Here is a 27565-nt window from a genome sequence, read left to right on the forward strand (position 1 = left end):
GTGAGAGGCTGTGCCAGCCCGGCCCTGTCGGGGGAGCAGAAGCCAGAGCCTGCCCCGGCTCTGAACTCACACCTTCCCAAAGAGCGAGAGCTGCTGTGTTTGTTCACAGAGAGAGCATTTCACACTCCTGTGGCTGCAAAGGTCTGACTGCTGCATTTAACCTGTCATCTGTTGGATTCCTGTTTCCTACACCTAGGGCATTCAGTGAGGAGTTGATCCCCCATGCCATCAGATAGTTTTGCCTGGTTGCTGACATGCTGGGAGCAGGGAAGGGGACCAGCACCCAATGCCCTGGGGCATCCCCGGAGCAGGGCAGGCACCCGCACCTCGGCAGAGCCAGAGCACGCCGAGGCAGTGCATGATGAATAATGCTGCCTCCATTCCCAAACGAGAAACAGATTCAGCTCTTCTATACTGCGGGGATTTTTAAAGTTAATTTTATTGCAGCCTGTCAAAAACATAATTTGCAATTTGCACCCCGCTGTATCACTGTGATGCATAACCTGCATCTTCATATACAAGCTAGACTAGTTATTTGTTCACCTAATGTTAGGGAGTAATAGGGACAGAAAAGATACTTGTGCACTACATTTATCTACATCAGCAAAAATATACAAATATATTTCAACCCTGTTTAAAATGCAGAATTGTTATTCAACAGTTACAGACGAAAGTTTATCCAGCACAAGTAACAGGAACGACAACGCAGCACATTCTAAAATAGCTCTCCTCACAGTTGTGCTTCAGAGCACAATGATTCTCCAGAGATGACTCTAATTGTAGTGTCAGATACATTCACTGCTCAGTGACTTCAGAAGCTTCAGAGCAGGCTGCTGGCAAGGCCCTGCAGAGCCTACCAGCACCAACATCACCAGCCAGGGCTGTCACTGCACCCAGGGCCAGGTCTCCTCTGGCTGCCTGTCCTCCATGAACTGCTGTGCAGACTGCTAGGTCACTCTGAACCCCAGGTTAAACTGCTGCTCCTGTTGCTGCACTGCTGATCGAGGCCCAAACTCACACCATACCTGGGCAGGGCCTCGGGAGAAGATGGAAGGACTCCCAAGAAACTCTCCAAGGCTGTGCCAGCCCAGGACAGGCTCCCAGCCCCACGCCAGCCCCTTGCCTCTGGTGGCCATCCTGCTGCTTCTGACCAAGACTTCTGCTGCCCTTTGTTTTAAACAGACCCTTACCAAAGGTCCTGTAAAACTGGCCTGAGATGTATCAGCACTGATTTTACCCAGAAGAGTTGTGGATGCTTCCATCACTGGAAGCGTTCAAGGTCAGGCTGGATGGTGCTTGGAGCAACCTGGTCAAGTGGAAGGTGTCCCTGCCCATGGTAGGGGCTTGGAACTAGATGATCTTTAAGGTCCCTCCCGACCCAAATCAGTCTGGGATTCCATGGTTCTGTGATTTGCAGCACAAAAGATAAAAGGTTTTACCTGAAAATCGCAGTCGCCTTGACTCACCTCTTCTGGCATCACCACAAAGAGCTTCCAAGTAGTGCCATTGCCAAGCACAATGACATGGTGATGTGAGAAAACCTTAGTGCTGTACTTGGCTTTCAAGAAAACCACACAACTGCAAACTACAGCATAGACATAACTTGTGTGGACAGAGGTGGGAACCAGATGCTCCCCAGGCAGCGCCGTTCCCTCCTCTGCAGGTGTTTCTGTCACCTCCCTTGGCCCAAGTGGATGATGTGCAGCCCTGGCCAGGGCACGACTGTCCTTGGGAAGCAAACTTGGACGTGAAGTGAACCAAACCATTACCTTTGGCCAAGACCATCCCCTTGGTCCTGTGCTGACTCACAGAAACGCAGAATGGCCCTGGTGGGACACGACCCCGGGACCCTCTGCCCCAGCCCCTGCTCAGCATGGGGCCAGCCCTGCACTCCGACCACGTTGTTCAGGGCTTTGCCCGGTGGGCTCTTGAAAACCTCCCCAGACACAGATCCCATAAGCCTTCAAAGGCTTCTCTTCATATCCAGCCTGAGCTGCCCCACGAGTCCTTCCTCTTCCTTGCCCTTCCCCCACGGGCCAGGCACAGAATGCTAATGCACAAAAACCTGTTTATCTCACTAACATTCTGGAAAGGTTCAGTTCCAGCAGTGAATTACCCACATTTGTCCTCCAAGACAGTGACAGCAGATCAGCCCAGACACAGATTAGATTCCACGTATTTTAAAATTCAGTAGCGTTTTAAGACTCGAAAGGTCAGACAACTTTCTAGGGATGAATACTCCTAAATAATGAAGATGAATATTAGACCACTTAGGAAAAAGTGAATGTTTCAGAGCTGTATAATTACTGCCATTCACAAGCATGAGCGCAGATGTGGCAGTGAATATTGTAACCTGAAATCATTCCAAAAGGACTGCATTATTTCCAACATAACTGGAAAAAGGTGTTGCCATGTCATTAAACAACAGTGAAATGTCTGCATCAAGGCAAATGACAGCAGCATGTCCTCCTTATCTCACACATTTTTTTACTGTCCTGTTGCCAGGGAAGGTCTTTGGTAGGAGCCTGTTGGACAACTGTCACTCAATGGCTTGTGTCAAGGCTGAACCAGTCCACCTCAGATTTCCTGCATAGAAAATAATTTATGGAAGAATGCTACTGGAAATCGTGGTAACTTAAAAGGTGGCCCACAGTTTTTCCCACTGGCTTCAGACCTCCCAGTATATCTTGGCTGGGTGGGAACTGAAGGGTGCACTGACCACCTCTGCTGGGGCAGGTCCCTTTGCAGCCCCAGACACAGGGAGAGCTGGCAGCAACCAGTGGGCAGATCTTGCAACATCACCCCTCTGAATTGGGAAGGGGAGGAAGATGTTTACCAGCACGGCAGTGATTGGGACTCAGTGGGTTCTTTGGGTATTCGCCTTCCACACACACGATAAACAAACAGTCACTGGCACTAGAATGTGAGCAAAATAGACAGTGTTCAGGTGTCTGTGGAAGTGCCTTCTTGCAGTGCACATGACTCCTGCATGGTGCACACCCTCTGGTAATGGAAACATCCCAGAGGAGTTAACTCCATGCTGCCCCAGGACTCAGCCATCCTGGGCTAGGTGGGCAACCTGGAAGTGCAGCCTGGAAGTGCTTCCATAGTGTCACGAAGTTTGCAGGAGATGAGAAGCAAACAAAACCCCCGAGGCAGCAATGGTCATCAGCCCTTTATGAGCAGCTAGGGCAGCTGAGGCAGAGGAAGCCCTCACTGCTGTCCCAGGGCTGCAGTAAGAACATGTGAGGCAATTGCTTCCTGCCAGCAGCAGAGGAGAGAGGAAGAGGAAAATGTCCGTGCGGATTTGGGGCTACAGTTTGGGAGCAATATTGAATGACTGTGTTAGATGTGAAAAATGGAGACTCAAATCCCCACTGCAAATCTAGTCACATCTGGGTTTCCTGCTTCCCAGGAACTGATCTGCTACAGGCTGCTCTAGGGTTTGTCTCCGAACAGGACTTTTCACTTCAATTAGTTTTTCCCCCACCGAAAAAAAAACCAACCACAACAAACCAACAAAACCAAGAACAACAAAACCAGAACAAGACCATGATAAATCTGTGTATTTCTGTGAACACAAGGTTTAATCAGAAAACTCCCAGCTAGCTCTCCCTGAGCGTGGCAGGACAGCAGGAGCTGCGTGCAGGCTGCAGGAACAAATGCTGGCAGGCTGTGTGATGTCTGGGCTGTTCTGCTTGAAGGTGCCCTGGAACAGCACTAAGATGTAACCCATCACAGCATCAGCATGTTGGCTTCACAGACCCCGAGAGCAGCACACCAGGCTGCCAGGGAGCCTGAGCTCCCCAGAAGGCTCCTTGGGCAGGGGCTGCTGCATCCCCACCTGCCTTTCCAGGACCACCAACTGACCAGCAGCTCCTCAGTGCCTTTCTCAACCTATTAAGAAAGGCACTTTCCAATATGAATCCATTCCTTTACTATGGTGAGCACCAGCAGGAACACCGAGGCACTGGCCTGAAGGGGTGTTGGGCCCATGGGGTCACTCATAGGGAAAGCCCCCAGAGCACAGCAGCTGCCTGCCCAGACAGAACCCCCTCATGCCCCTGGCTGGCCAGGGGATGCTGAGCTATGGCCATGTCAGCTGGTGCAGGGCACACCAGGATAAAGAAAATGCTGTTCATGGGCCAGAACTCCCTTCAGCTTTATCAACAGAGATGATCTGCATGATTCTTCAGTAAATATCCAAGTTCTGGGTCTCTGTAACAGGCCATTTTTGCCCGTGTTGTTGACATGATGATGATATTCCTCTAATCTCTGACTATGTGGATAAAATGCTTCTAAAGCCATCCCTGGCAAAGCAGCCCCTGTTCCTGGTCCACCAGCAGGACTATTCATGACTGTGCAGCTGGTGTGCTCCACTCCACAAACTTTCCAGGGGTTTTTCCCAAAATTGGATTCACAATTTCAGCAACTCTTGCCACAGTGAAAGTTGGATTTCTAAATAACATTGAGCTGACAGGTGGAACTTACCTTGACAATTAATTAAAAGGATATACAGAAAGGAATCAGCAAGGGAAAAGCAGCTCTGATAGGTGCATGAAAGCTTGAAATTGGAGCCATTGAATGAGGGCAATAACATGATATTAATGTGAAATGAAATCCTGAGAATTGATACGGTCTGTGCAGCAAGAGTTTGGAGCTTGTTGGTTTAATAAGGGTTTCAGCAGCTGCACAGCCTGATGCAGGATGTCAAAAGGAAGCAGCAGCTCTTCTTGTAACTCCCATTTCTGAGTCACGGATTCACTCTGCCTGGTTGTTATGCAGACCTGAATGTCACCTGCTTGCTCTGAGAAAGGTCACTTCTCCTGTAACTTCACCAGGAAGTCACTTGGATCTGCAGTAAGAGAGGTGATGAGTTTGTGGACTCAATTTCCACTAAATGTTTGATTGAAAAGTAGTTTATTTTGGGCTTAGCCTCTTCCAGAATTTGAACCCAAATCACACAATGCAGTAAGGAAAGAACAATTTGTGCTGTTATTATAATCCACACAAAATTCAGTCTATGTGCAGCACCAGAAAGACCCCTGGTCACGCTGTGTGAATAGGGGTGATGAGTCCAACACCTGATCAGACTTTGTGTTTTGTTCTCCTTGAAGCCTCCATTTGGCATGGCATTCTCATGCACTGGATGAAACACAGACTGTTTATCCCCGGGGTCTGTGGGGCCAGGCACCAGGTCTTCTGCACATGCACAAGCCCTTGGGTGCTGGGCCCCACCGGTGAGCTTGGGGTCCCCATCACCAACGCCTCAGGGTGAACCCTGGCCACTGCTCTTGGCTCTGCAGCCATCAGAGGAGAAAGTGCAAGAGGAAACCCAAAGGGTGAGACTCCTGGCTTCGCTCAGACACTCCTGTGGGCTGCCTTGACCTGAGGAAATGCTGGTGTCCCTGCTGGGATGGGCAAACCCTGGGCAAGATGCTCAGCGAGATGCCCAGCCCGAGAACCATCATCTGCACAGCATGGCAGAAGCCACCAGTGGGACCAGTCCCTACCATGGGAAGCAGCCAGGCTCGGGGAGTCATGTCCGGGCAGCTCCATCTCCTGCCTTTCACACAGACCTTGGGAAGCCAGTCCCACTGACAATAAATATTTATACTAGCTGTAATCTGCTTTTCAGAAGTCATATTAAAGCTGGTTGATTCACTGTGCTGTTCAGAGAAGTTATAAGCAGATCTGTAAGCCAAAGGGGATTCTTGAAGAGGAATAAAACAAGAAGACAACCCCCCTCCCCTTGGTCTTGTTTGCAAAGCAAGGGGTGATGGGGAGATGCTCCCACAGGAGGGGAGCAGCCCCAGTTGAGTCCCCAGCTGCCCCTGCCCCAGGCTGTGCCCTGAGGTGGGGGCTGGCATGGGCACAAGAGTGAGTGGTGCACAGCACAGCCAGCATGGGGTGCTGGGTGCTCTGCCTGTCCCACAACACTGCTGGGTACTCTGCCTGTCAAACAGCAGCCAGGCACACCTGCCCCTGGGCAAAACCCTCCAGATCAACCAACATGCCCACACTGTTGTAGTAAAACATTTATTTGTTCAGGTGATATAAGCTACCATGTTTACAGTCTGTGAACTCACTACTGGTGACATTTAACATGACTGGGACTGCAGCTGTTGCCACCAGATTTTTCATCATAATTTTTAGTTTTATAAAAACCTCAGACACCAGAAAAAAAGGTATTTAGACTAAAGGTGGCAGATGGGAGATGGGCGATCTGTGAACGGGGGAAGAAAGTTTATCCAACACAGCCAACCTCAACGGCCTCTTGGCTTTGATGGCAGCTTCAAGTGAGGGTTTCACTGGGGCGAGCGTGGTGCGACACATTGACCTTCAGTGAGTTGGAGCTGTGCTGTTTGCTGCTGAGTAAGAACTTCAGTGGCAACGTTTTCGGGGGTTGGAGAAGGGCAGGTGTCCTGCGGATCGGCCCCAGCTTCTGTGCAAAGAGACAAAACAGAAACAGTGAGGGGAGAAGGAGCAGGATCCACAGCCTCAGCCGACCCCGGCCAGGACAGCAGCTCCGGGAGGTGCTCTGGGGGCCCAGCCTGGGGGGCCCAGCCCAAGCAGACCCCCTGCAGTGCCTGCCCTGCTGCCCACGGAGCTGCCGGGCTGGGCCTTCACCCCAGCAGGGCAGACAGAGAGCGGGGACCAACGGGAGGAAGGGCTAATGGCAGCCAGCACCACCAGCCCATGGCCCAGCCAGCCACCACTGGCACTTGGTGCTGCTGCTGAAGAGAAAGCTGAAATGACAAAAAACCTCCCGAAAAAGCAAAAAGTAACCAGTAAAGCTCAGTGCTGCAGAATCAGAGCAATTTCCAGTTTCTAGGTTTGCTTCTGCCCTCCCTGAGGCCAAGCCTTTCACCAGGGCAGAGATCTCAACCCTGCATCACTCGAGAACTTTGCACAGAACTCAAAGCACCAGAGCAGAGCAGTGGATGGGTATGAGTGCAGCCCTTGCCTGTGAGGCTTGCAAGAAGACACTTGAGAGAGATTGCCCTGCTCCAAGCTCCCTCATCGTCTGCACCCAAGGGATGCAGCTGTTCTGCCCATGAGGAGCCTGCTCCGCTGCGGCCCCGCCATGCTGCAGCAGCCCGGCTCGCCCCTGCCACCCCAGCACGGCTTCACTTACCTCAGGGCACAGAAAGCTGCAGTTGAGGTATGTAAACACAAACTAGACACCATGCTCTGAACTCATCCTTGGGCTGCTGTGGGTCACAGCTCCCCAATGCCCGCAGACCGGCCGCGTGCAGCCAGGGCTGGGTCTGCCGGAGCTGTGCCGGCACGGCGGGCAGGCTGGTGCCCTCCGCCAGCCCTCCACAGGCCTCCCGGGAACACCACGGGGGCCAGGACACAGTCTTTACCTGTTTCCTCCTTTCCCTCTCCCAGTGGAAACTTCCCCTGCAGAGAGGACTGCATGGCTGGCACACAAAGCACGGTGGGTGCCTCTGGAGAAGCAATCTGGCTCTCACACGTCAAACTGGCAGTCCGGAAGGAAAACCAGCTCAGCACCAAGCTAAGCACACCACCTCGGCCTCAACTTCCAGATTTGTCACAGGAAAGCTTTCTAAAGAGCAGTGCTTGACACAACCAGAGATGACACAGCTTTTTCCAGCACAACAAAGCCAGTGGAGCTTATTCTGTTCATTTTCAGACAAAGTTTCTGACGTGGGGTCTCTCTGCAGCCAGCGATGTGCCACGCTTGCTTTTCTCCCTTTTTAGTTCTTTCCTTGCAAGCTAAGCTTCTTTCTTTCTACAGCAGCAGCCTTCATTTCATGCCTGGCTCTTGTGAGCCTGGATCTTGTGATCAATTGCATTAGAACTCTACAGTCAGCAAGAGCAGGAAGACTTCCATTCCTTGGTCTTGTACCACTGATGCCGAGGTGTAGGTGCTTTAAGCTGTACCACTTCAGCCTCACTAAGACTGTTGTTTCATGGATGTCTGTCCTGTTGTGAGAGCAAGACCACAGCCACAACCCAACAGTAAGGTCAGAACAGGGCATGCAATTTCTTATCTGCAGAGGTGATATAACCTGACATGCAAGGCCTAACACAATGTACCTGCCCCAGCCTGGAAGAGCCCTGCTGCCAGTGCGGGTGGGCTGGTGGCAGCCAGACCCCTGGGCAGGTGCCTGGAGGGATGAGCCAGCTCTGAGGGCACCGGCAGAAGGGATCAGGACCAGGAAGCCCCGGCTGGACCCAGGGGCTGTGGTGGGTACTCAACCTGCACAGGCTCTGGGTCTGGACACCCCAACAGAGAAAGGCAGGTAGAAACACATTTATAAAGAGAAAATAAGGGATGCATGTTTGCTGGAGGTGGGACCCTATTGACTTTGCCACAGTTTGCTTCTTTTAAACCAGAGCTTTGACCAGTATTAAAATCACTCACTAAGATACCAGGGGAAGGCACTGTGGTTTTGTGGCAACTGTTACTGCTGCTTCAGGAGAGCAATAGCACACCCCTGGTTGCAAGCAGCACCCTGGAAAGGACAGTAAATGTTCCTGAGATATGTCAAGGCTGATAGATGCTGCCACTCTGCCAGTAGGACCTCCAAGACTCCAGCTCGTCTCAATTAACAGGAGGAGAAGTGATAGCAATGGCAGCAGCTGTGACCATTACTTCTGCTGGCTGACCCAATTACTGGGGGAAGATGCAGGCTGTGGGTCAGGGTACAGAAGGGCTGGGCAGCACCTTCTCGAGGCACGCGGGCAGCGAGCACTGGCTGCAGCAAGGCTATTGGCCATCACAGCTCCTGGCTGCTCCACCAGCCCGGGATGCTCCATGCTCCATGGTGGATCAGTGCCACCATCGGGGACAAGCCAGCCTGGCAGTGTCACCTGGGTGGGACTCCTGGGGCAGGCAGCATGCCCCGGTGGCAGCCACCCCTGGCGGGGCGGGCAGGGGGCTGCGGGCCCTTCCCAGTCCGAGCAGCATGGGCTGGTGGCCAGGCCCCTGTCCTGGGCATGGAGCCAGAGCTGCCCAGTGCACTTCTGGTTATCACAGGGCTGCTCAGGATCGTGGGGAGGGCTGTCACACGCAGTGGGAACACGCCGGCCACATTGGCATCCAGAGTGGAGCAGCACCATATATTCACCTTAAAGAACATGCCCAGAACACCAGTGGAAACACCAGCACAGTAAACAACTGACACAACAAACTGTTCACCCAACGAAGCCCTGCTTCTCCATCCAAACATCATTTGTTCCAGCCCTGTTTAACAAAGCATGCTCTGAGAAAAGGGTTAGGAAAAAGGGTAAGAGGAAGCACGCGCCAGCAGTTTTAACAAGAGTAAACAAATTTCTGAAGTAGTTTCTCCTCCTCTGGTGCTTGTGAAAAAAGACACCATCTCATGGCTAAAACCTCAGCCAGTCTATTTCCAGAAGCATCTCCAGGGGCAGGCCCGTGGGCTGGGCAATGCCGAGGGGCAGGTCGGCACCTCCCACCTGCAGCCAGGTGACCGGGACTGCAGCGCCCGGCTGGCCACAGACACCCCACACCCAGGGCTGCCCTGCCTGCTGGCACCCACCACCCGCCACGGGGAACCCTCTGCTGGGGCTCACTGAACTCACTCCTGAAGCATTAGAGGAAGAGCTGCAGTACTGCACCTTGAAGACACCCAACATTACCCCAACCAAGGAGCACGCAAGACTTTGGGCCTCAAACTGTTGGCAACCTCTGGTTTTGCAGAAGGGAAAGGATGGAGAGTTTCTTCCTTCATAAGGCCTTCCACACTTGGAGTGAATCAAGCCTGAACAAAATGCACTGTCCTGCTGCAGTCACTCCAGTGGAAACAGCAGATTTCATGGCCAGTGCACTCCCAGGGGAAAAGCTGCAGCAGACAAACCTGCAGCTCTCCAGGTCTGACCACTCCTATGCTAATAGCAGAGAATTAAACCAACGCAGGGACATAAGGTCCTTCTAAGCAGCTTATACAGATGCACTGTTGACAAAACACTCAGCTTCAGTGTTTACAAAATTATTCTTTTGAGTAAAAAATTAAAAATATAAAAACAAACCTCCCTAAACCCCAAGAAGCTTTTAATATTTTAGCACTTTCACAAAACATTAGGCACATTTACATCCAATTTTAGACAACATAGAAAGCATTTTCATTTGATGTTTTTTAAATGCACGGTTAAAACAAATACCTCAGCAGAAAGCCTCCAAAGCTCTCTCCATGCCCAGGTGCAAAGTGCAGGTGGTGTCTGCAGAGAGCAGCTCTGCACTGGGGCACAGCAGGACTCACTTCTGTGCTTGACAGTGCCTTGGATGTCAAGACTGCCAGAACCTGGGCAAACACACCATGGTCTCTCAGGGTGCACTGCTTCAATAGCTAGTTTCTGTGCATACATTTCCTCAAGAAGAGCATGGACTTCCAGAGAAATCTAAGGAGACATTTACTTTTTAAAAACTTACCCAGTAGGAAGCGGGTGTTCTAATTTTGAGGCTTTGTTTCCTTTTTAGTCTCTGCGTTTCCCGAGAGAAGTAAAAGGGCTTTCTAAAAAAGAAACAGCCTCTTCTTTCTATGTCCTTTGCACCACCCCCAGCCGGACTCTGTTTTTCCACGACACACGGTACCGCTGCCAAGACAGCAACCCAGGATGGCTGAGAGCAGCAGGGCTCACCCGGTGTGGGCCTGAGCCCTGAGCTGCAGGGACACGGAGGCAGGGACCCAGGGATGCCTAGAGACCTTCCTGCTCCAAGACCTTCCTGCCACGAGACCTTCCTGCTATGAGACCTTCCTGCCACGAGACCTTTACTGCCACAAGACCTTCCTGCTACGAGACCTTCCCTGCCATGAGACCTTCCTGCCATGAGACCTTCCTGCCACACTCCCTGCCACAGCCTCTCTCAGCTCAGCCTGCTGCCCTGGTGAGAGCCAGGGTGTCTTCAGACACCTGCCTGGGTTACACTGCACTCAAAAAAACAAGCACGCTGGTGAAAAATTTAACTATTCAATCCCTTTAACGGCCACAAGGCCCAAAAGAAACATTTTGTTTGGCATGTAAGAACACACCAATGTTGCAGAGTTAAAGCTGTGTCTGATTTAAACGTTATGACCATATGAGTTTCATTAATATTAATTGTAGCCTTTTCTTTAGGAGGAGCAGAGCAGCAGAAGCATGTGTGCCATCCTCACGTCATGGGGCTTTCACTCACGACCATCTATGGCTGTATGTTTACGTCTTTATGAAGTAGCTTGAAATTACTCTATCCCACGCACACCACAAACAGCAGCTTAACATGAGACCACCCTCCAGACCCTCCATTATTCATTAAAGAGAAAAAAAACACAGCTGAAGAGTTTATAAGAAATACGCCCCAAAAAGTCTAGGGAAGAAGGAGATGACCATCATCATCCCAATCGACCATCACCGCGAGTTTCTGAACAGCTTCGTGCCCACCTGCTGCCACGCTGCCCCACGGCGCCAGGACCAAACTGCCCGCTGCCCTGCTCTGACCCCACAGCGGGGTGCCCTGCCCGGCGCTCCCCAGTGACGCTTCCCTGCCCGAAGGAGGCCTGCAGGCTGCAGCCATGCCTGCTGCCACCTGTCCCGCAGGCTCCTCCAGCCCCTTGCACCGCTCTGCGCAGCTGATGGGGACACGGACTGCCAGGGGGCAGCTTGAAAAACGGGGCAGCAGCAAACCAAGCCTGGCATGGGCTGGGAGCAGGGGCAGACACCTGCCCTGGTCGCTGCTGCTGAAGGGACAGTTTTCTCCAGTGCTGGCACTAGGCAAAGCCCCTGCGGTGGCACCCCCACGCTCTGGCCAAGGAGGGTGCCCCGTGAGCAGGGCAGGGACACTCTTGGGGAGACCCGCTGGTGGAGCCTGGCTGTTGCACCGCTGCCAGCCCCGGGGAGCCGGACCCTGCAAGGGGAGAGGGACCCCTCGCCCCAGCACCCTGCTCCTCCTCCTAGTCCCACGGAGGTGCCCAGGGGCCCCAGGCACAGCTCCTGTCTGGGCAGTCACCGCGAGGCTGGCTGGTGTACGGAGTGAATAGTTTATTTTACACAACATAACAACACAGCGTTGTTGTTTCTGTACAGCATCTGCCTAAAAACAAAGGCAACACCATTGTCACGGAAAAGAAATATACAGTCTGACTGTTTTAAAAAATATCATTTTACTGATTGATCCAGAAGTGGTTATTTGTTACCTTGGAGGAAATTTAATTTCCTTTATAAAAGGCTTTTTCTGTGAAAACTCTCTCTTTTGTTTTCTGCTACTGCAGAACCAGGAAGCCAGTCCTAGAGTAGGGAAGGCACTGGTGCTGTTTCATGCTTTTTTTCACCCCTTAATCTTTTTTTTTTCCTTTTTTCTTTTTTTTTTTTTTTTTTTTAATCTCTGAATGTTGCCTTCGGTTTTGATATTAAATAAATTCAAATGAAAACTAAATAAAACCCTGTGTGCAGTGGGTGGCTTATACAGAACCCGGCATGAACAAGCCATTAATCAGCGAGACAACAGTGGACTTCCAAATCCAGTTCCCCTGGAGAGGGAGTTTCACACAATGTTTGGTGTTTTGCTTTTCATTAAAATAAAGATTAAAAAAAAGAAAAAAAAAAGAAGAAGAAAAAAAAAAAAAAAAAAAAGCAGGTCACACAGTGCTTTCCAATATCCACTCAGAACTGGAGAAAGTTGCTTTTCCAGCGTCCAGGTCAGAGAGGCCTGGCTGGAGCAGCATCCCGTTCATGGACAGGCTCCGCTTGGCGCGCAGTCCGGCCCGGCCGCCGGGGCAGCGCGGCTCCGCCAGCTCGGCGCCCAGCGACTGCCGGCGCTTGGCTCGGGACGCCTCGGCCGGCAGAGTGAGGAACTTACTTGGCTTGGATTGTGCTCTTTTGTAGGTGGGGGCCCCTCGGACCGAGTCGGGGGCACGGCTAGCTAGCTGCAGGGCAGTGGAGTTATTCCTGTTCGTGTTCTGGGACTCGATGCTGCCGGCAGCGTCGCTTTGCACCTCGCTGCTTGGCTTTGGCCCCGGCTTTCGCTTCGGCTTCTGGGAGCCAGAAGTGCTGGAAGTCCAGGCAGGAGGCAAAGCGGAGGTAGTGGTGGCCGAGTCCTGGCTGCAGCCGGTCTCCGGCGACGGCGTCGCGCCGTCACTGGCAGCCTTGCAGCACTGGATGCCCTCTTCGTGCCCCACGGCCTGCTTGGACAGGGACTGCGCCAGCGCCCCGCTGCAGCCCTGCACCTGAGCCCCGTTCGTCTGCGAGTACACGTTGCTGACCTTGGTGGCCTTCTGCTGCCCGTTGTTGTTACACACCTTGTAGCGGATCATGAGGATGATGATGAACACAAGCACGGAGGCCACAATGATCCCACCAATGATGATAATCATGGTCCCACCCAGGAACTGGGACTGCATGAAGTGGCAGCGCACGTAATCCTGCTCGGTGGTGAACTGCGTGCAGCCCACCACCCGGGTGGCCGTCAGAGAGGTGATCCCATCATCATAGATGGCCAGGACACACAGGTCATACGCAGTCCCAGCTGCCAGGTTGTTGACCAGGAAGGTTTTGCTTGTGGGAGGTATCATTCTGGGGGAGAAGGAAACCAGCGTGAACGAACCCAGCAGACCCACAGACACCTCCCCATGTGCTGCAGCCTCTGGCCGTGGTGAGCACTACCAGGGCTTAGCTCCTCCACTCCTGCCTCTGTCCCCACAGCCCTGCTCACTGTCCCCACAGCACTGCTGCCAGCGTTTGGTGCAATGGCAGTCACTGCCAAGGCCCCTGGCACAGCTCAGCATAGCAGAGCCCCCCATGAGAGTGGCCATGTCAAAAAAGTACAAGAAATTACCCAGCAAAGAGTTTGGAAGGGTGTGAGCATTGCAGACAGCAGTGCAGTGCCCCTCTGCACTCACACTGATGCCACCTGAAAGCACTCCCAGGAATGTTTTTATGGACACTTTTCTCACTGATTTCATAAAGCTGAGAGCAGTAAGACCCATTTAACTCATCTAACTTAAAAACCTTTCTGTCCATCACATTAGTTCAGAGAATTAGATGTCCGTTTGGATTACCTAAAAATAACACCATTCAAGGTAATTTCCCTACTTGTGAGTAGAAAATTGCATGAGTCTTTCTCGAGGCTCCCACCATCTGCTGGCACAGGCAGGGCTCTGCTCAGCTAACTCCAGCAGAGGAGGCTGCCCAGGGCTGGGGTCTGCCCAGGGCTGGGGGCTGCCCAGGGCTGGGGGCTGCTCAGAGCAAGGGGCTGCCAGGGCTGGGGGCAGCAGGTCAGCACCAGGCAGTGTGGCAAGGCCCCAGTACCGACAGGCTGGGGGTGTCTTACCTGTAAACAAGGGAGTCATCATAAGTACCATTGTACTGGATTTGGAACATACGTATCCCAGGTATATTCCTCTGAAAATTGAACTTCAGCAGAACAGTAGAGGATGTTGCTTCCGCAACAACCACCTTCTTATCTTGACTGACTTTAGTATCCCCGTTGCTACTGCTCGTGTTGGAGCCCGACTTGGTGGAAGTGGAGATATCCGAGGAGCCCGGGTCGGGCTCGTGGATGTGGTTGGTGCTGTTCAGCAGGTGGGGCAGTTTGATGATGTGCAGGTCCACCGTCTGCGTGGCCTCCCCGGCCGGATTGGAAGCGATGCAGGTGAAGGAGCCCGTGTCCTTCACCGTCGTTATAAGGATGTCGAGCGTCCCGTTGTCGTACACCACGGACCTTGTTGCATTTGAAATCAGTTTTCCCTCAGGTGAAATCCAGTGAATGGCTGGTTCGGGGTCCCCCCGGGCCTTGCACCGCAGGGCTGCCCGCTGGCCCTCCAGCACCCGCAGCTCGTGGGTGTGCCGGGTGATGAGGGGAGGCTCGCACAGGAACTCCTCCTCGGGGATCGACCAGAAGTACCGGCCGGACAGCAGCGTGGGAGAAGCACAGGTCTCCAGGTCGTCTTCCCTCGAGAGGCGCCTCAGCCACAACAGCTCACAGTTGCAATGCAACGGGTTCCCACCAAAGCTCAATGCAAAAGTCGAGGGGCTGATAATTCCTGAGGTTGCTAGTACCTGAGCTCGCTGGAAGAGAGGATCAGGCGGTAGCTTCTGCAGTTTGTTAGACGTGACGTCCAACCTGGTCATCTTGTGAAGGTGGGAAAAGGTCCCCTTAGGAATATGGTCAATCATGTTGTGGTCTAGACTGAGCGTGTGCAAACTAACCATCTTCTCCACTGCATCCCAGGGGATGGTTTCCAGATTGTTGTAAGACAAATCCAATTCCTCGAGAGCTAAAACATCATCGAAAGCTGTGGAAGAAATTAAAGTCAGCTGGTTGTTGTTAAGTATCAAGTGGTGAAGATTGGAGAGCCCACTGAACATGTCATTGGTGATCTTAGTCAATCGGTTGCTGTTCAAATGCAAAGCCCGCAAGTTGCGCAAGTCAGCAAATGCGTGAGGTGTGATAAAACTGATTGTATTCCTGGACAGTGTCAGGTCCACCAGGCTGGTCATGTTGGCAAAGTCTTTCCTTTTAATGTTTGTAACAAAGTTGTCTGCCAGCCGTAACTCCACGGTCCTCCTGTCAATGTTGGGAGGAACAAACAAGAGCCCTTTCTTGGCACAAAGGGTGGCAAGGTTGGGAGACAAGATCTGACAGACACAGCGCTTGGGGCAGATCTGAGCTCTCACTGCTATGCCAATGAACAGCAGAAACAAAAGCAGTTTTTCCATTGTAGATCAGGTTCAAGAGCCTGTAAGGGAGAGCAAACATCTGTTACTCTCTGCTGGGTAAGCAAATCGCGTAATAAAAAAGCAAAGACAAACTGTCTGTGGTAAATCATGAAACTGAGGTTCATGCAACCGAGTGTCATCCACATCTTGTTACCTGATGGCTTTGACATTCTCTGCATCCTGACATAAGAGCTTCTGTACCACCTTCCAGAAGAACAACTGAGATAGATACATTTTTGCTTACACACAGACATATACACACAGACACACATACACAAACGGCAAAGCAATGTGGCAGCAGCTGGTAGCCTCAGCATAGAATCATGGAATGGTGAAGGGACCTTAAAGATCCTCAGGTTCCAACCTCCCTGCTATGAGCAGGGACACCTCCCACCAGACCAGGCTGCACAAGCTTCATCCAACCTGCCCTTGAACTCCTCCAGGGATGGGGCAGCCACAGCTTCTCTGGGCAACCTGTTCCAGTGCCTTCCTGCCCTCATGGTGAAGAATTTCTTCCTGATGTCTGACCTAAATCTCCCCTCTTTCAGTTTAAAACCATTCCCCCTTGTCCTATCACTGCCCTCTCTGGTGAAAAGCCCCTCCCCAGCTTTCCTGGAGCCCCTTCAGGCACTGGAAGCTGCTCTAAGGTCTCCCTGGAGCCTTCTCTTCTCCAGGCTGAACACTCCAACTCTCCCAGCCTGTCTCCAGAGCAGAGCTGCTCCAGCCTCTGATCATCTTTGTGGCCCTTCTCTAGACCCTGTCCAGCAGGTCTATGTCTCTCCTGTGCTGAGGGCTCCAGAGCTGTACACAGTGACTTCCAGACCAGAGCCCATCCCCACCAGGCAATGCTCCTCCACTCCAGGCACTCACCTTTCCTGCAGAGGCTCCTGCACTCATGGTTTGGAGTGACTTGGCCATAATGGCATTCATGGACTGAACACAAGACACACTGCACGTGTGCTTTACTTGCTAAGCCGAAACTCTCAAGAGCCTCTAAATCATGGCAATTCAACGGCTTTATAGCTTCTCCTCCTAACATGTAAGCTCTTAATGCTATTCTCAGAATAAACTCAGAAGCAGCTAATTTTATGTTGTTGAAAACCCGAACATGCAAATAAAACAAAAACAACAAAAATAACAACAACAACAAAACAAACAAACAAAACATAACAAGAAAAGCCCCCACAACTACACAGATCTAAATAAAAATGAAACACGGGCTAATTTTAGATCACTGCTGTTTCCCCAACTGCCACAACCAGCAGCGCTGCTCTCTTCCCCCAGAAAGCCTGACAGTTCAATTAGCCTTATCTCTTACATTGCCAGATCCAGGGTCCTCACGGAGTGTGGAAACAAGGAAGATAACAACAGTGCCCACACCAGCTAAATGAAACCATCCATCAGGGAGCTGGCCGAAAGCTCCGGCAGGGCTGCGGCGCCGGGCTGGGCGTCCCCCCTGCGGGCAGGGGCAGGTGGGCTGGAGGGAGAGGGTCTGTGGAGAAGCTCCAAGGTGTCTGAGAGGGGCCTTGAGCAGGCATCAGCAACACACCCCAGCGGGACTCCGCGTGGGAAATGAAGCACTCAGCTGCTTTGGGACTGAAGAAGCTCTGCGTGCACAGATGGGATCACTTAGATGCATCATCATCCCAGAAACACACTAAAGAAGTTCACCTCAAATACACCAGTTTCACAGCCAGCTGTACGCAGGAGTCCTGAATCATCAGGGATACTTAAAGACATGCCACATCAGGACAATAATTACTACTCCTATTGTCCAGTCCATCCCTAGCCATCCACAGTGCTGTGCAAGCTTAGAGCAGACAACACAAAGTTATGAAAAGGATGAGTGAAAATACCAAATCCTAAACCTGCTCTAAACCCTGCTCTTCAGCACTCTTTTTTTCCCTGACAGCAGGGGCTGTAGGCTTTCATGACTACTGATTCCAACTCTCAAGTCTCTGCTGGAACTAAAAAAGGGACCTTCAGTGGAGTACACTGGGGTGGGCATGGCCTGTCCCAGCCGTGGGGCTAGGAGCCGTTACCATAATCATGATGGTTACTGCTGCCATGGGCTGCAACAGAGAGCAACCACCCCAGGCGTGTTCAATTCTGCTTCCTACAGCCCGTGCCAGCGCCGCAGGCCCGGGGGGTCCCACAGGTGACATGGCCTGGGGAGCACGGTGGTGCTGAGCAGTGGAGGAGGGAGCACAGCAGTGCAACCCCCTGCTCCAACCCCCACGCCCTGCTGGTGGCTCCTGGCCAGCCACCTCCAGACAGCAGCCACTGTCACAGCCACGGGCTGTCCCTCACCCAGTCCAGGTGGGACTTCTCTAATCTAGATGTGGCTCATACCAGGTTGCAATGGACACAGCAGCTCGGGGCACTTGCAGCATGACTGCCAGAGTCCCCAGACAGTCTTGTCCAGGGACACCAGGCTCATTTAGATTTGCTAACTTAATACTGCTAATTTAGATTTGTAGCTGCGATTAAAGTAATGTGCTCAGATTCAGCCAAGTTCATTTGAAGAGCTATACAAGATTAACACGAAACCAGCAAGGTGCAGTTACAAGTTTGGAAATACTGTTAGAAGGTGAAACTTAACACATGGCTGGAACGACCAGGTTATGATGAGGTTACCCACCAGTGGACACGGGGGATTTGGGTTTTAGCAGAGCTGACCACCAGGCAGTTTCCAGCACCAAGGAGCACGTTCCCCTGCCCTGCGGGGGCTCCATGGCCACCCCACTCCCGGGAGCCTGTGGGGAGAGCCAGGCAGGGCTCCAGCCTCTGGCCCCAACACTGCACCACAGGACCTGCCAGAGGGGCTTGCTCCCTGGCCCCCAGACAGGCACTGGCACCCCTCTCCCGGGCCTTCCAACATAATCCAGGCCACCACGGCCAGAAACCACCTCTCCTCTGAGGACAGCAGAACCCAGTATCTCTGACGCTCTGCCCAGACCCATCCATTCAGCATTTCCTGAGGAGGCAGGTCCAGAGGAGAGCAACAAGGCTGGTGAAAGGACTAGAGGGAAAGTCTTACAGGGATAGGCTGGGGTTTAGCCTGGAGAAGACTCAGGGAGGATCTTATCACTCTCTTCAACTACCTGAAGGGAGGTTGTAGTCAGGTGGGGGTCAGGCTCTTATCACAGGCAGTGACAGGACAAGAGAGCATGGCCTGAAGCTGCTCCAGGGGAGGTTTATGTTGGATATCAGGGAGCACTTCCTCGTGGAGAGGGTGAAGGGACATTGGAATGGCCTGCCCAGGGAAGTGGCGGAGGCACCGTCCCTGGAGGTGTTCCAGGAAAGGCTGGAGGTGGCACTTAGTGCCATGGTCTGGAGATGTGGTGGTGTTGGTCATAGGCTGGACTTGATGATCTTAAAGGTCTTTTCCAGCCTTGGTGATGCTGTGATTCTATGAATCAGGAAGCTCTGCAGGGTTCTGCTGGGCAAGGTCCAGCAAGGGCAGCTCCTCGGCACACCACAAAGGCCCCCGATCAGCTGCAGGCGATGCAAATAAATGACCACCCCTCAGTTCTAGCAACAAATTGAGGTCATGTAAAGAGCTAATGAATCTGAAATTTCTTCTTGGAATTGATCCAAGGGACGTGGGAGTGACATGTCAGGTAAGTCAGACTGAGATTGCTTTTTTTACCCCACGTGCAACTTGCGGATTTTTTTTGCCCCCCCATCTTCTTTGGGAGCAACAGTTCCTGTGATGCTCAGCATCTGCCAGTGTGTCCAGTGCCACACAGGGTCATCTGCATATTGCGAATGACATAACAGAGGGAAGCAGCAGGATCCAGCAGTAATTAATTAGCAGGCGCTGCAGCCGGTGCCGTGCAGATGGCCGGTGCCACCCGGGCCGGCGTGCCGGGGAGGCCCAGCCGCGGCAGCCGCGGGCACCGCGCCTGGCCCAGACGTCATCTGTCATCACTAAGGTCACCACAGGAGCTACTGACTGCCTTTCCTGCCCCTCCAGGCCTCGGCAGAAATTGTGAATTCCAAGGTCTTTGCAAATGCAGTTTTCTGGTGGGGGAAAAAAAACAAGTCTAGAAGCTGCTGCTGATATTCACCTGCTGGGGATGAAGGACGGGGAAGCAGCCGGCACCAGACACCACAGGCATCCTGCAGCCATGCTAAAAGAGGTGCACAGAAATGAAGATGCTCTGATATATGGCAGAGGAGCTGCTAAAATTACTTAAGCAGAGAACAAGGAGCTTCAATTTCACAAAGGTCAACAGTTTGTAAACACCCCTGAGTGTTTTGCTGAATCGCAAACAAAGTAGCGAAGAAAACAGAAACAGCCCATCACAGAACTTCACAGAACCTCACCCGGAGCTTCCCCTGGGGCTCTGCTGGCCACCCAGCTGCAGCATGGGCCAGGGCCAGCCCCTAGCACCAGGGACCAGGACCAGGGCCATGGTGTCTTGCCCTGACAGAATACAGAAAGTGCTCCACCAGCCACAAAGCCCTCTCAGCCACTGGGGAGGTGTCTTGGTTACAGGCAGCAGGAGCCCCCATCAGCACAGCAGCTCCTTCTGACACCCGACCGGCCCGTGTGCTCTGCGAGGAGGACGTGCTGGTTGGAGCTTTGCCACCTGTAATTAACCTGCCACAGGACTGACCAGGTTAATCCCCACAGCAGGTATGCTTCAAGCACTGCAACCAATACAGCTACACCCCTTCTAACCTCTAGGAATTTTAAAAGCTAGAGCACATCAAGCGGTGCTTGCTCCAGGGCCTCCCTCAGTGCATGACACCGGTGGCCAGGTGTCCTCCGGAGGTCACTGCAGGGGTGGCCTGGTGTCCTCTGGAGGTCAGATCCCTGTAAATGACGAAGCACAGCCCAGCACTGGCAGATAATGATCTGCCTCACATCACTGCTTGCATCCTGCTCCAGCCCTCAGCCCCAAGCCATATGCATGCACAGCCATGCATTCTTAGAAGCAACTTTTCTCCCCATAATGAGGTCTAAGCTGGCAAGATTAAGTGAACAATAACAAATACTTTAATTAAAGAGATTTCTAGAGAAAGCAGAACCAGTATCAGCAAACCCTTGGCCACACCACGTGCCTGGCTGAGGTCTGAGAGCAAGGCTGCTGCTGCTCCCACAGCGAAGGGTGAGGTGGGCACTGCCCGGGAGCTGGGGGAGGTCTGCACTGCTCCATCTGCTGCTGTGCCAGCTGGGAAGGTGCTCCCAGGGACAGACACAACCCCACAGCCCACCTGCCAGGGCCCTCTGTAAGCAGCCACAGAGCTGGAGCTGGGAACACAGGTCAGACTGACCTTCCATACGAGCCACTAAGTCCCTCTCTAGCTCTGTCCAAGGCAGAAAAACAACTGTTTTTCTACAGAAATAAATAAGGCAACCCCAGTGCTGTGGTGTGGACAGTGAAACTGCCAACTGGAGCTTCCAAGAGGCAAGGAATGCTGGAATCAGCAAGTAATGGCTGCCAGGAGGGCAGAGCAGGACAGGAGAGAGGGTAAGAGGAGGTGAAGGTCCAATGTAAAACCTAACATGCTGTGTTTGTACCCATGTAATCACCCAAGGCTCAGGGAGGCACAGCTGAGAGTCTGTTTTGGTTTTCTTCCATTTCCTCCTTGTTTTTGAGTAAGAACGTCTCAGCAACACAACCTCTTGGTCCAGCAGCAGCATTCCCTTCCAGGGACAGACCAGCTGTCCAAGGCATTCCCAAACCAGTGTACATTAGTCATTACCAGCAGGTGACAGACCCACCATCCAAACCATCCGTCACGACACACAAGCACCCAAGGTTGGGGCTTCCCCGGCTGGCCAGGCTCTGGTGCATGGCCATGGGCTGGGGGCTCTGCCAGCCCAGCGGGGCTCTGACACAGTCCCCGTGTTCCCAGGCCCCTCTATAAAATGTGCACTGTCAACTCCCTCCTCTTTTCCTTGTGCCCCAGGAACTGCCTAGCCAGCAGCCAGAGCTCTGTGGAGGGGACTCACACACAAACCATCCCAAGCACGTCAGCAAACCAGCACTGGGTTTTGAAGTCAGAAACACCAACCTATTGCAGTTCCCAGCTCCTGAGGTTTGCATACTAAATACTATACAAATATGCTACATGCTGACTGTAATATCAGCATTAATTACACAGCTTAAAAAGTGAGCAAGCCTAAGTGAATAAAGTGAATTAATTGTTTAAACAAAACAGCTTTTAACTTATCAAAACATTTTCAATGAATTGGAGCATCGTGGTATTTTCAAAACTAAATGTTTTTTCAACATCAAAACACAACACAAATGTGAAGGGATTTGCTTTGTCATGTCCCTCTCACCACGTTTACCAAGGCAGCATATTCCCAGGAGGCACAGAATCCCTGGAAAATCCACCCCACTGTCTCCTGGCCAGTGCACTGTGCACAGAGCCCCTCATAGGTCTGACCTGGAAGGAAGAGGCCCCTGGGAGCCACCACCCCTCTGGGTCCCTCCCCGTCACGGAGGCTGCCTGGGCAGGGGCACCCGATGCCCTGGGGTGGCCGGCACTGGCCACAGGCACCGTCACCTCCTGGCACAACTGTCCTGGGCACCCACGCTGGGAGAGTGAACCAGCCCAAGGGCAGCCAGGAGCTGCAGCCCAAACACTCAGCATTCCCGAGCGGCAGGAAGCCAAAGACAGGGACACTGCCACGGCCCAGGACTTCTGGCCCAGCAGCTGCTACTCCCCAAGGAGAGGCGGGACGGGCGGGGATGCGGCTCCTCCGCAGGATTCCTGGGCAGCCCGAGCAGCAGCGGGGCTGGCGCTGCCAGAGGGCCGGGCTGCCCTGGCACGGCCTCAGTGCACAAATCCTAGGGCCACCCCAGAACATGCACCTCCAGGTTTCTGTGGTTTTACTTTCGTTTTCAAGGAAAACTCCAAGTGGATGTTTCAGGAACACCAGACACACGCTCTGCACTTGCCGAAGGACCCTGTCCTGTCAAGGGATCAGGATGGATGGTGCCCATCTTATAATTAGCTGTTACACATTTTGCTTTATCTGGACTGCTCACACGTGGCCTCACAATTCATTTGCCGCTCACTGCTCTGAAGAGAGTTATTTATCTTTTCCACTGAATGATGTCCAACAAGATTCCCCTGTTTTCTCAGCTTCCCTGAGGAAGGTAATGCCTTCCCCTTTGACACACAGGATCTCAGATTAGAGAGATTAAACTAAGAAACACCCATTCACTTGTTCATGCAGGAGAAGGTGGGGCCAGACCCCCAAAGGACACCCCAGCCATGCAGAACAGTGAAGTGTGATACCAGCAATGCTTTTCCAGTCCTGCCATTGATTTTTAATGGGTATCAAGCAAGGAAGATGGCAAAGCCCACCCAGAGTAAGTCACCAGTTTGTTTTCTACATAAAAATAAATTAAAAGTCATCTCAGGAACTTCTGAAATGCACTGTACCTGATTACCAGATGATCTTCAAAGATCCCGTCCAACCCAAGTGGTTCTGTGATTCCATGTATCCAATAAAACAGACCACAGCTAGAGGCAGGCGATTGATTCCCAACGCTTCCACCCAAAGAAAGCCTCAACACTCCCTGTATAACATTGCTATAAACTAGTGAAAATCAGGGAAAGATGTGGAAAAGTCTGACTGCCCTACTAATGATCACAATCATGAAGTTCTCCTTTAACACCAGGAGCTCCTGAAATCAAAATGCTAAAACTGTTATTGAGAGAGCAGATTTTTGCAAAGCTGCAGATCTGATTTGCTGGAGTTTTAATCCCAGATTACAAAATTGCATAGAAAATTTAACCTAAAAACCCCTCAAAATAGATTACTCTGATTTTCTTTTTCACAAGCAGACTTTTACAAAGCCCCAGAGGGAGCCCCATGGCCGGGTGGTTTCCACCTCGACAGCTTTTGACAGCAGAGCTTCCAGAATCCAATTTTCCCACAAGGAAAATCTCATTATTTCTATAGAAAAAAACCCTGATTTGCCATTCAGAAAACCAAGTCAAGACAGTTGGTTCCAGCCTGTTTGGACACTAACCAGGTATTTCCTGATGCTGGAGGACCCAGCACTCTCACCCATCCAGGAAGAGGCTGGGCAGGGTCCCCATTCCCTCCTGCCTCGGGGAGGGAACATGACAGGACAAACCACCCCATGGGATGGAGGCTCACAGCCAGGAAGACGTGAGAAGTTCAAAACAACGTGTCTTGTAGTTTAACTCAGATAATGTTGAGATAATGTGCTGTGCTGCAGGATGGTGCTGCAGGCTCAGGCTGATCCTTCCCACGGGGTGGGAGGCTGGAGCTCAGTCCCCACCTCTGGCTTGGAGGCTCCTGCTCCTGTCCCCAGCACAGGACACAGGGCCATGGCCAGCGAGGCACAGGGGACAGGCAGCACACAGACACACTGAGACCTGATCACTGATCTCCCATGGAGTCACGGGAGAAACTGTTGCCCAGGTACCCACGTGCACCTGAGGTAGCAAAAGGGAGCATGAAACTGTATATCCCAAAAGGAGGGCACAGAATGTCCCTCCTTCCCTCCCAACACAGACGAGCAGGAGGCTCAGCATGAAACCACCCAGGAGGATTATTCCGGACCCTGAGATTCTGACAAAAGGTTGGCACCACTGCATGGTGAAACCTACCACACGGCATGCCAACCCCACGAGCTGCTGCCCGGAGAGATGGTGGGAGCAGCAAAGCCAGAACGACTCCTGGCCCACAGGGTCCCAGAAGGAAGTGGGACACATGATGGAGTGTCCATACATCCAGTGCCCTGCCTGCCCCACCAGCCCGGACAGGGCTGCAGGCAAAGCCACAAAGAAGGCACAGCAATCAGCTCCACAGGGCGACCCAAGGGCTCTTCAGTTTTGATTAATCAACATGCATTCTGCAGGGATGAAAGTGCTCGCTCAGTGAAACAAACCCCAGTAACTTCAATTCTATACAACCTGCAATAGCAGAGCCCAAAAATACTGTTTGGGAAGCATTAAAATATGACAGTGCTGAGTCTCTGAGAAGGACCCATGAGAAAGTGAGTGCCTACACCTCAGGGAAAAGGCCTGACCAGGGCACAGTCTCACAGTGAGCACTGACAGAAATCAGAATACTCCCTGCACCCCATGGTGTGAGCTGTCCTGTCTGCACCCTGGCCAGTCCCTGGAATGACCGTCACCACGCGTCAGTACAGGATGCCCACATTCCCCGACAGGCACCAGCCTGGAGACCCAACAGGGACAGGTGTGAAGAGGGACCCGGGGACAGGGCCAAACCCAGCGTGCCCACCAAAGCCACAGCAGCTGGACTGGGAGACACGAACAGCAGAGGAGACAGCACAGCCACAGAGGGAGACCACCACTGTGACACACCAAGGTGAAACTGGGGGGTTTAATCCTTGATAGATTTCTAGGCCTCAACAATTTGTAGGTTTTCTCAAGCAGTCTAAAAATAGCTCATTTCTTCCACTGCCCCACTTCTGCACAGTTTACTAAATTAAATGAAAAGTAACAATTATTTACTCCAGATGGACATTTATTATCCTAGTAGTAGTATCTTGCAATCGTTGCAGGATTAACTGAGGCCAATTCTTTTCTTAGTCACAGTTCTCTTACATATAGTAAATTAACCAATCTAAAACCAGACAGGCATTTTTAGGGTTGCCTCTACACTTGCCTGAACACCACTTGTGGATGTGAGTCATAAAACATAATCTGGATTTTAAGTTCTAAAGCTTAATCTAAAGTCAAGTAATACTGGGTACAAACCATAGATCACTCTCAAGAAAGAACACCTATTCAAGTATTTAGGTCTGGCCTGTGAATTGGTAAATCAAAACAGATGTGGTCAAATTAGCTACTGAAATAATATAAGACATGCCATGTCTACAGTGCTTTGACACTTCAGAGAATCTCAAGGAGATAAAACATTTCCATCACAATAACGGATGATGTGCTTTGGCAGAATACATGTAATAAAAGAAGGACAACAAGGGCTGAAATGGAAATTTGTTTTGCAGAAGCCAAGAATAGTAAATGATTTATATGCACTTATTTTAATTTATTTTCAGGCTGAGTGCAATTTATCTAAAGTCATCAAAAATTAATAGGCCATACAGAACTGAGTTTTAATAAATTCAAACTTAGGGGCATACAGCAAGTACCTCTCTTCTCAATTGCTATTAGCACTTAACTATCTAATTAATCCACCACGTTATCTTGCCTGGAAGCCCAAGCAATGTCCCTTCATGAGAAGGAGACCGATGGCCACAGCCCCAGCTGGGCACCCAGCACAGCCCTCAGTGCCAGAGCCAGGGTGAAGGATCCACCTGGGAATGGCACCGGCACCACGCACGGCTGGTGTTGGGCAGCCCTGGGGCAGGGGCAGTGCAGGACAGGGCAGTGCCAGGGCAGGGGCAGTGCCAGGGCAGTGCAGGGCAGTGCAGGGGCAGTGCCAGTGCCAGGGCAGGGCAGGGCAGGGCAGGGGCAGTGCCAGTGCCAGGGCAGGGCAGGGGCAGTGCCAGGGCAGGGCAGTGCAGGGCAGGGCAGTGCAGGGCTGTGCCAGTGCCAGGGCAGGGCAGTGCAGGGCAGGGCAGTGCAGGGCAGTGCAGGGCTGTACCAGGGCAGGGCTGTGCCAGGGCAGGGCAGTGCCAGGGCAGCCCCCGGGACAGGCCCCCCTGCACTGGCCATGCAGCCAGGGTGGGAGAGGCAGCACACGTCCCATCCCAGCACCCCAGGGAGACAGGGCCAGGAGGGAGCTGTGGGAGCTGCCTCCCCTCAGCTGCAGCTCAGGAGGCCTTGCAGGTCAGTGAGTGCCCAGGGAAAGGCAGCGGGTGGGAAGCACAGCCCTTCCCACAGCCATCCCGGGCATGTGCCCCCAAGGGCCCCCCAGCAAGGGGATGGTACTCCCAGCAATCCCTCTGGTCTGTATTTAGATCCAAAGGATACCAGTGGGCACACTAACAGGAGTATTTCCCTTTACCTGCCAAGGACAACTGTTTCAGTGAAATGCTGGGACCCATATTTTTTAAAAACTTCAGATATATCTGTCAGGGTTGGGTAATTTCAGCTAGAAGAGAAACTTTCAATGTGCCATAAGGGAAGAACTATTTTTGCAATCTTCCCTTTGGCTCGAAATCTGCTGCTGGGATTTTTCAGGAGGTAGTGCTCCTCATGCTTGAAGAAACTGACGGCGCTAAAATACATATTTATGGTTTCCTGATATAGGGAAAAACAACAGAAGAAAGTAATCATAAGCTGCATGAAATGCCAGCAGAGCTCTGGAGACAGGACAGACAGCAAACTGGGGACCAGTGGCAGAGGCAGGGGGAGACAGAAATGAGCGGGTTGCTTGGGCAGAGGCTCTGAACCCCAGCTGCTGTCCTGTGCTGTCTGCCCGGGCAGGCCAGGCGGGACAGGGACACCTGGCTGCAGGGATGCTGGGCCACAGGGATGGACACCTGTGGGAGGGCAGCGTGCCCCTGCTCTGGCTGCACAGGCTGTGGTGACCAGCGAGGGCTGCCACGACCAGCAAGAGCCACCAGCTGCCCCGTCCCGGCAGCCCTCGGGGAGTCGCTCCCTGTGCTGACACACAACACAACTCGCTGCACCTCTGCTGGATTAAAAAATCAGGGAGTCAACCCTCCCAGATGGAGTGAGGTGTGTATCTGCAAAGGACACAGCAGGAGATAACATTAAGCCTACCTCTGCAGTGCCATTAGGAGACCCCACACCAAGCCCACACCACCAGGCTCTCTCTGTCATTGCCATGCACAGGGAACAGGACAATGATGGCACAGGGCTCACAACCCAGTGTGCTCTGCAGACTTCATGAGGTGCCTGGGTACAGGGACATGCACAAGGAAAGCTGTGTTGGGCAGGATGGTACAGGAGAACCTGCATTTTGTGTAGCTAACAG

General features: G+C 52.3%; 1 protein-coding gene across 3 annotated transcripts in view; it reads right to left on the bottom strand.

Annotated features, from left to right (window-relative positions):
• Window positions 1-5960: 5960 nt before the first annotated feature.
• LRFN5 (leucine rich repeat and fibronectin type III domain containing 5) overlaps window positions 5961-27565 on the bottom strand; it is a 41262-nt gene continuing 19657 nt past the window's right edge. For 2 of the 3 annotated variants that reach the window (XM_051622284.1, XM_051622283.1), the window contains exons 2-3: window positions 14297-15704; window positions 12584-13539 (exon numbers count right to left, since the gene is read on the bottom strand). In XM_051622284.1, coding sequence (XP_051478244.1) covers window positions 12606-13539; window positions 14297-15684 — 2322 coding nt within the window. In that variant the 5' untranslated portion in view covers window positions 15685-15704 and the 3' untranslated portion in view covers window positions 12584-12605. Of the gene's footprint in view, window positions 6446-12583; window positions 13540-14296; window positions 15705-27565 lie in introns of those variants that run through there. The other variant, XM_051622285.1, reaches the window with a different exon arrangement.

The sequence above is a fragment of the Apus apus genome, chromosome 5 (assembly GCF_020740795.1).
Source record: "Apus apus isolate bApuApu2 chromosome 5, bApuApu2.pri.cur, whole genome shotgun sequence".
Classification (NCBI taxonomy): Eukaryota; Metazoa; Chordata; class Aves; order Apodiformes; family Apodidae; genus Apus; species Apus apus.